This window comes from Grampus griseus (assembly GCF_964374135.1).
Source record: "Grampus griseus genome assembly, chromosome: 16".
NCBI classification, from domain to species: Eukaryota; Metazoa; Chordata; class Mammalia; order Artiodactyla; family Delphinidae; genus Grampus; species Grampus griseus.
In genome coordinates, this window is record NC_139010.1 from 86,381,693 (window position 1) to 86,391,099 (window position 9,407).

At 49.5% G+C, this 9,407-nt stretch overlaps 1 protein-coding gene across 1 annotated transcript; it reads right to left on the bottom strand.

The window, feature by feature from the left end:
• Nucleotides 1-603: 603 nt before the first annotated feature.
• SYCE1 (synaptonemal complex central element protein 1) lies at nt 604-9,165 on the bottom strand (the record flags this gene model as incomplete). Its single annotated transcript, XM_082673265.1, has 13 exons — nt 604-681; nt 927-1,014; nt 1,149-1,259; nt 1,329-1,452; nt 1,523-1,589; nt 2,388-2,451; nt 2,698-2,787; nt 3,490-3,544; nt 3,793-3,840; nt 4,527-4,601; nt 4,948-5,007; nt 5,645-5,707; nt 9,096-9,165. 13 exons carry the CDS (start codon nt 9,163-9,165, stop codon nt 604-606), a joined length of 993 nt encoding a protein of 330 aa, XP_082529391.1.
• Nucleotides 9,166-9,407: the final 242 nt, after the last annotated feature.

Here is a 9,407-nt window from a genome sequence, read left to right on the forward strand (position 1 = left end):
ACCAACTGTCCTAGGTGACTGACTTCCACGACACTGAGGATTTCTAACATATTATGTTCTTGTGACAAGTGTCTCAGGTACAGGTTTTGTGCCTGTGCAGGCACAAATTACATTTAGGCTCCAATTACATTTCTTTTTCTCAGCGAATCAGTGGGGGCTGTGGGCATGGAACTGACTGGCTGAGGACCCTTGGTCCTTGTTGGGATTTCTGAGACTCTGTGGTCTAGGCCTGAATAAGGAATGGAAGAAACTATCACAGGCTGGGTTTTCAGAACCCCTGGGCCTATTGTGAGAGGGTCTCAGTCTTGCATCCCTCTGCCTGGGGACCCAGAACATGTCAAGTCCTAGAGATGAGCAGACCAGAGACTGTGAGGTGAGGGAAGCACTTATTGAGTGCCTGCTGTGGGACTCTGGCTGAAGCCAAGAGGCAGAGTGTGGCCAAGGCTTCACTCAGTCTCAGGTGCCAGGGGTCTTGGGATGGACAACCCCCCACCTAACACAGACTCAGCTGAGGCAGTTGTGTTAATATGGTGCCTTTATTTCCTGAAGCCCATAAGCTCCAGTGCAGGGCATAAGCTCTAGTGCAGGGTGGCTCCTCCTTGCCTAGGAGGGCATCAGGCTCTGCTTAGTGGGCGGCTCTGGGTCTTTCTCCTCACTAACTCCAAGGGGCTTGGGATTGGCCTGCGGGAGGTCAGAGTGTGACGTGGGAGTCTCCTCACATCCCCATGCCCACACCCTCCCTGGGTCCTGCCCTTCCTCACCCCACTGCTGCCAGCTTCTGCACCTTTGCCTTGGCTGTGTCCCTTTGGGAATGCCCTTCCCTGAAGACCATCTTCTGAGCTCTCTGCAGAACCCCTCCTTGCCTGCCCACCCAGAGCTCCTTTCATAAGCTGTCTCTGCTCCCTGACCCAGATGCCAGGACTCACAGCTTCTCCTGGGCCAGCCCCTTCCTCTTGATTGCTCTGGCCTTGAGCAGGGACCTGCACTCCAAGCTTTTCCAGCTCCTCCTTCAGCCTGGACAAAAAGGGGTAGGGGGGTAGGGTAGGAGGGTAGGGGGAGAAGGGAAGGATTGTAAAGAGACCAAGTGACAGAGTCTAGGAGGGAGCAGAGACTCCCTTAGCCACCTTCCCCTTGGGGACCACGCCTACCTCTGCCTCTGCTGCTGCAGCTGCCGGCACTTCTGCTGCAGCTGCTCCTGGCGCTGGGCAGCATCCTCCAGGAACTCCCCGGCCTTCTTGTTCTCCTCCTCAAACAGATGCCTGAGGGTGGGCGTCAGTGATGGCAGCACCTCTCCCTCCCCGCCGCCCCCCGCACCGTCCCTCTCTTACACCACAGCTGCTGCTTCCTGGCTGCGCAGGAAGAGCCCCTCAGTGATTGCCGAGCAGCCCTTGGCTCCGAACTGGGAGCACAGACGATGCTTCACATCCTCCAGCTTTGCCTCCACCAGCTTTTCTGCAGCAGGAAGGGACAGTGGCAGGGCAGGGCAGGGCAGGGCAGGGCATCCCCATTCTCCAGGCCTCACCTTCCTTGAGCAGCTTCTCCTTGCTGCTGTCCAGGGCGGCGATCTCCAGGGCCAGCTGCTCTGGCTTCTGAGGGGTAGAAAGGCAGCCTGTCCACATCTCCTGGCTTCCTCCCATGTGCCTCAGAGAAGCCAATCTGGATCTGGTCTTTACTCTGCATGCCTTACTTCCTGCTGCTCTGGCCCTCCATGCATGCCAGGCATGGCCCAGCCTCAGGGCCTTTCCATTGGCCATTCTGTCCACCTGGAGCTGTTTCACCCCAGATACCTGTGGTGCTATGCTGGGGAGGCTCGTGAGGGTTAGTGTTCAGGAATTCTGCAAGGTTTGAAATCAGCCCTGGGGTATTCGCTATAGGGCATCCTGCAAACACCACAAATCGAGGCTGTTCTCTGGAGAGTCAGTTACCAGCCCAGCCCTGCAGCTCCTTCTCTTCCCGCTCTGTGACCGCACTGAGCCCTTCCGTCCTGACATTCATTCTGTTTTCTTGTTTGGGATCCCCAGGTGGCAAACACCGGCCTGCCTGGTTCCCCACTATCTGCCCTGTGTGTGCGATGGCCCCAGACACACCCAGGAATCTCCTTGATGGATAACCCCTCCTTGGTTCATCAGGGCTCCTCCTGACCACTTAAGGCCCCTGGGAGGGCATCAGGGATGGGTGGGCAGGGCCAGTGAAGAGGACAATACCGGGTGGCAGTGAGGGTGACGAGGAACTGGACTGAGCATGATTCTAACACACGGCTGCCAGGGCTGCTCAGGAACTGGGTGCGGCAACTGAGAGGAAGGAGGCCTGGAGGATGACCCCGAGGTTTGGGCTGGTGCTGCCAGAGAAGATGTGGAAGGTGGAAGGAGTGGCCCCGAGTGACTCACGTGGAATTCCCAGAGGCCCTTATGCTGGCCCATCAGATCCTCCAGTTGCTCCTCAAAATCCAACCTGGGGACCAACCACACAGGATGAGGGGCCGTGGGCTGAGAGACGCCCCTCCTCAACCTGGCTCAGGCCGGGGTCTTCATGCAGAGACATGGGAGAGCTCGCCCATGCTCCTCACTCTGCTGGGAGCACCTTGCCTCCTTGACCCTCCAAGCTTCAGCTCAGCCAGCTCGTCTTCTAACCCCCATTCTTAGCATTCCCCCCACTTACAATGCATCCAGCCCCCAGGCCTTGGGCAATGGGCTTTACCTCAACTGCCTCTGCTTGTTCTTCTCCTGCCCCATCTGGGAGTTCAGGGCAGAAATTCGCTCCTTGCACTCCTGCAGCATGGTATGCTTCCTGGCAAGAGGCAAGGCAGCCGTCATGTTTTCTGAAAGTCTCCCTAGGAGGGGCCTGGGGTGGGGCTTCCGCGTCCTTCTCTTGAGGTCTGTTCTAACCTTCTAGATTGAGGTCCTTCTCTGTAACTTTGTGGGAGGGGGCATGAGCTCATGCCCTCTGGAAATGTCACTGTGAAGACCGGGGAGATCAGTGTGGGCATGGTCACGAGTACAGGCACACACACGTATTAATCTCGTGAATTTCTCGAACAGTTTCAAAGTTGGTATGCTAGGGGCTTGGGGCCTCTGGTCACAAAATGAGCAAAATAAAGATTCAGGAGGTAGAGACATGGATGTACAAGTAGTTGGGTGGATGGAGGGATAATGGATGAATGGAGAGAGACTGGTGCACAGATGGTTGGCTTGACGCCTAAATGAAGGGACAGGTGAGTAGACAGCCAAGACAGCCTGCAGAAAGTATGAAGGTATAGAATGAAAACCAGCCGAGGGAATTTAATTGACATTCTAGCAAATGAATGCCCGTCCCCGTGAATGAGTACTCCTAACACTACTGCCTACTGTTGGAGTCAAGGTGGGAAGACAGGCATTTGGCCTCCCCGTTTTAGGGAGAAGATGAGAGCTGTGGGTCTAAGACCGATTTCCTCTGCTTTCTCTCTCTACCAGAATGGACAGCGCTGAGCAGGGGCCAGGGGGAAGCTCTTACCTCTGTGCCTCACTTTCCTTCTCCTGGCAGTGGAGCCGGAGGATCCTCAGGGTCTCTGCAGGGAGAGGAAGTGAGGGCCCCGTGAGAGCCCATCAGGGCATGAGGTTTGGGCAGAGGTAAAAGTGCTAGATCATGTGGGATCTCTGGAGTTGACGGGACTCTGTCGTTTACTGCATGTTTGGTGGAAGCCACAGGAGGGATGCATGGTGATTCAGGTTTCAAAAGGCTCCTACTTCTATAGAGAGAGTGGGCTTCTGCAGGGTGGCAAAGGCAAAAACCTGGAGACAGAGTAGCTGCAATTACCTTGCTTTTTGCTCAAGATCTCTTTCAGGCGTACTTTCTCTCCACTCACTGGAAAAAGCAGTAACATGTTCAGGCATCAGAGTCCACACACTGAACCTTCAGGGACTGGGCTTGCCCATGGTCACATGTGTGGTCTGGTACAGCCCTACCCCCAACCCCAGATGTAGACCCCTCAAGGTGAGCCCTAACCCCAGATGTAGACCCCTTGAGGTGAGCCCCTTCCCTCTTGGGCCCATACTCCCTGTAAGCATCAAAGGGCCCTCAAGTTGATAAAGGGTGGCTGTGAGGACCCTGTGGAATGGCAGTGCGTTTACATGGAGGGAAGAGGAAAAATAAACACATTGCACGAAGTTGGATAAGGGCTGCGAAGAAACACATCAAGCAGTAAGAGCCATGTGACTAGGTGTGGGCAGAGTGCGGTCTTTGGGTGGGGTAACTGGGGAAGGCCTCTCTGAGACGGGGACATTTGAGCTGAGAACTGAATGATGATGTGAGGCAATAGGAACCTGTATTATCTGGGGGAACCTCTCCTAGCAAAGCCCCTAAGGTAAGAGTATGCTTGGAGGGTGTTTCCGGAACACTCCCACCCACAGAGTTGGAGTGGGGAGATTGGTAGGACCTGAGGTTGGAGAGGGGGCAGGAGCCCTTGGCCACGGCAAGGATGCTGATTGGAATACTGGGTTCAAGGATGCATGACATTGTGGGGACCTCTGGGTCATCCCCCACAAGCTTACATGAGTCCAGTTCCTTCTGCAGGGTCTCCCAGACAGTCCGGGCCTCGCCTAGCTCCTCACTGGCTTTCTTTTTTGCTGTGCCAAACCGCAGAACATTGTGTGAGTGTCTGTCCTTGCAAACATTTCGCATTTGTCTTTAAGCAAACCTAGAGGGGCCCAGATTCTTGTTTCCGGAAGCAGGAAACAAGGCTTCCAGAGCCCAAGCCTTTCTTGTTGGGCTCAGTTGACAGCAGGACAGGTTAATAAACGTGTGAGTACAGCACCTGAATTTAGATGGGCCCGACCAACCCATGCTAAGTTTAATGCTCTGCTCTTTCAAAACACAGTAATTTGGAACAAGGGGCCCTACATTTTCATTTTGCACTGGGCCCTGCCAATCACGCAACCGCACCTGGCAGACAAGCCAAGGTCCTGAGCTCACCTTGCTGGACCTCATTAATCCGGTTAATCAGGACCTCAATCCTGGGCTCTAGGCTTCCGGCTGCAGGGAAACAAGGAGGTTGAGTGAAGATGACAGGGCAGGTGAAGGGAGGTGGATGCCCTCCAAGGGCTCACATTCTGGGGAGGGGAGACAGGAACAGATAAAGAACCTGAGTCAGGTTGTGGTTAAGTGCAGTCAAGAGAAACAGAGGAGGGGCAACAGATTACAAAGTGGAGTGGGACGTGCTTCTTCAGATATGGCAAGACCCCTTGAGGGCCCCAAATGAAGTGAGGGGGGCAGACCTTGCTGTTCCCTGGGTGGGGGTGGGAGACAGTCAGTACAAAGGCCTGCCCTAAGGTGGGAACACGGGTGGAAGGTGCCTGGTGAGCAAGCCAGAGGAGCGGAGGTGAGGTGGAGGGAAGGTGAAACCCTGGATCCAGCAGAGTGCATGGGAACCAAATGGACGGCCAGCAAGGGGACTGCAGCTGAGTTTTGGGAAAACGTTTGTACTTTATCCCCTTATACTTGAATTTTGAATCATGGGTTCATATTTTTACTTCAAAAAATTGTTTTAAAAGTAAGAGAGAACAAATGAGTTAATTTCCCAAGGTGGTGAATTTTGGGCCTTGGAATTGATTCCACTTCTGCCTGACCCCAAATCTCACGCTGAGCCCCAGTTACAGAGGAGACACGTGACCTTTCTGTAACTGCTTCACCATTTCCATCAAGTCTTCAATTTTCTGTGAGGACTTGGCCTGCCCTGTGGAGAGAAAACCAAACATTTAAGAATTATGTAGGCTCCAATAAAGATTTAAAAAAAAAAGAATTATGTAGGAGTGAGAGGCCTGAGGAAGGATCTGATAACACTGGGCCGGGACTGAGGTGGCCTGAGGGCAGGTCTCCAGCCAGAGTGGGGCGTCTGCTCCTTGCCCTGAGGGAGACACTGCACAAGGGATGAACCGGCCCTTCCTGGGCAGACTTTCCTAAAGGGTGAAATGACACCACAGATTTCCCCTTAATAAAACTCAGGGCAAGGAAAGGGGTACACTCTTACTGCTGATACTGTTCAAGGCTTGGCCAAAGCTCAGGATGTATAATGAAAGAAAAAAAAAGAAGTGGTATTAAAAACTGGAAACAAGGATTCAGAAATCACTGTTAACTAGTAGGTGGCATAATGAACTAGAAATTTCTAGAGAATATTACCCAAAGAAGCCTTACAAGGAATACTGAGAAAATCTAATAAGATGTCTCATTTAAATAAATATAAATAGCTTTCCTATATACAATTGTTATTCTGTAGCCTCCAAGTAAAATATTTCATATTAACTTGCTTATAATCAATATAGGCACTTATTTTTAACTCCTTGATGAATTAGTAGATCTAGGCAATTATTATTAATGGATTAACATCACAATAAAAATAACTGGATATTATGAGCTATGTAATGTAAAAATTCAATGTAGGATTCTTGTAAAAAAATGACACTAATACCTGTTAAGCCTCTCAATCTAAATAACCAATTCAGAGGAAATACAGGGAGAGCGGAACATTTTAAGTGGCACATGGGCATGCAATTAGTAACATCCACACTGGGAAACGTCACAGGAAAAACAACCCAGTTTCTTTAATTTAAATACATTTTGGGGGAAAAGGGAGAAAGGAAGACCCTTACAGACAAAAAGAGATTAAAGAAACGTATCAACCAATTTCAATAAATGGACCATACTTGGATTTCGATTCAATCGAAAGCGCTTTTTAAAATGGTGATGACACAATCAAGGAAATTTGAAAACTGACTAGATAGTTGATGAAACAAAGGAATTATTGTAGCCATTATTCACATGTGACAATGCTATTGTGGTTACTTTTCTGCAGAGTGCTTATGTTTTAGAGAGATATATGCAAATATTGGGTTGGCCAAAAAGTTCGTCTGGGTTTTTCCATACCATCTTAATGGAAAAACCCGGACGAACTTTTTGGCCAACCCAATATCTATGGATGATATGTTATGTTGCCTGGGATACTTCGAAATGAAACAGTGGAGTCGGTGGTAGGGAGTGGGTGAGGATAACGAGGAAACAAGATTGGCCAAGAGCTGATAATTGTTAAAACTGAAAGATGAGTTCATGGGGTAATTATACTTTGTTCTTGACTTAAGAAAATGTTTTTAGGACTTCCTTGGTAGTCCAGTGGTTAAGACTCTGCACTCCCAATGCAGGGAACCCGGGTCTGATCCCTGGTCAGGGAACGTGATCCCATATGCCACAGCTAAAGATCCCACATGCTGCAATGAAGATCCCGTGTGCTGCAACTAAGACCCAGCACAGCCAAATAAATAAATAAGTAAATATTAAAAAAAAAGTTTTTAAATTGAAGTATAGTTGATTTACAATAGTGTTTTAGTTTCAGGTGTACAGCAAAGTGATTTGGTTATATTATATATATACTTTTCAGATTCTTTTCCATTATAGATTACAAGATATTGAATATAGTTCCCTGTGCTATAGAGTAGGTCCTTGTTTCTATTTAGTAGTGTGTATCTGTTAATCCCAATCCTAACTTAACTCTCCCACACCCCTTTCCCCTTTGGCAACCATAAATTTCTTTTCTGTGTCTGTGAGTCTATTTCTGTTTTGTGAGTAAGTTAATTTGTACCAGTTTTAGATTCCACATATAAGTGATATCATATATTTCTCTGACTTACTTCACTTAGTATGATAATCTCTAGGTCCATCCATGTTGCTACAAATGGCATTATTTCCTTACTTTTTATGTCTTAGTAATAATCCATTGTATATAGGTACCACATCTTCTTTATCCATTCATCTGTCAATAGACATTTAAGTTGCTTCCACATCTTGGCTACTGTAAACAGTGCTGCTATGACACTGGGGTGCACGTATCTTTTTGAATTAGAGCTTTCGTCTTGGCCGGATATATGCCCAGGAATGGGATTGCTGGATAATACAGTAACTCTATTTTTAGTTTTTTTTTTTTTTTTGAGGAACCTCCATACTGTTCTCCATAGTGGCTGCACCAGTTTATATTCCCACCAACCGTGTAGGAGGGTCCCCTTTTCTCCACACCCTCTCCAGCATTTATTATTTGTAGACATTTTGATGGTGGCCATTTTGACCAGTGTGAGGTGATGCCTCATTGTAGTTTTGATTTGCATTTCTCTAATAATTAGCAATGTTGAGTATCTTTTCATGTGCCTGTATATTTTTTTGTATGTGCTTAAATTTATCCATAATAAAAAGTTAAAAAAAAATAAAGCAACCAACCAATCAAACAATATAGAGAAGGTAAATAATCATTTCTACCTAAGAATGGAGAAATGGAGAGAACAATTAACCAAAAACTACACAGATGGCTAATAATATTTGAAAAGACGTACTACTTCAGTCATAATTAAAGAGATGAAAATAACATGTTGCATCTAGCAGGTTGGTAAAGATTAGTAAGTCTGATAAGGCCCAGTGTTTGTGATGATGTAGGGAAACTGGCAGACTGTGGAAACTGATGCAACCTTTTGGAGGCCAGTCTGGCTACATCAACATTTTGAAGACAAGTTCCACTTCTAGGAATGTATCCATCAGATATGCTTGGTTAAATATGCAAAAGGTATGTTAAATGACACTGAAGCAACATTTATGTCAAAAGTGGGAAAAAAACGTGAACGCCCATCAGTCGAGAACTGCATGGGATTTAGCGGTTCCCTCCCCGTTTTCGTACCGCCACCCAGGCTACAGGGACCATCCAGTCCATGCATCTATATGCTTTGTGTGATCCTCTAGGAAGGTGACCAAAAAGGGGGAAAAATAATTTAAATGTTAAAATTGGTGCCAGATGGGCTACTGCAAAGCTTTACCCACTAGTCTTCCTATCATCTGAGTGTGATATCAAGTCGAAAGGATGTCCTCTGCCTACTTTTAGCTACTTAAACGGAGCAGATGGGGCAAACGAGGCCAGCGAGAGGTGTGTGAATGTAGGACGCGGGCCTGTGGGTGAGTCCTCGCGGCTGCCGGCAGAGCCGCCGAGGCCCTTCCGGAGGGGACGAAAGTCGTTTTTCCCCACGTCCGCCCTGACTCGAAGCGGCGCCCGCGTGCGCTCCCTGCCCGCCCAGCCCTCTATCGCCCGGCTCTACCTCCGGCCTCGTCAGCCCGACCCACGGCTCCCGCCCGCTTCGCGCTCGAAAGCTCCGAGCGCCCCGCCATTTCCTCTCAGTCTGGCGCCTCCGCCTGGATTGGACGGAACGCACGCCGGGGGCGGGGCTCCCTCAGCACGCCTGCGCAGTGCGCCCCGCGCCGATCCCTTCGAGAGCGGACCGCGGAATAGACAGTTGGGCAAGCGCCAGTGCGTATGCTTGAGGCCTCCCGGTGCCGATTCAGGGCAGAGCAGGCGAGGGCGGCGCCTGGTCTTCCAGGCTTGCGATTGGCCGGTTGAGGAGCCGTGGCCT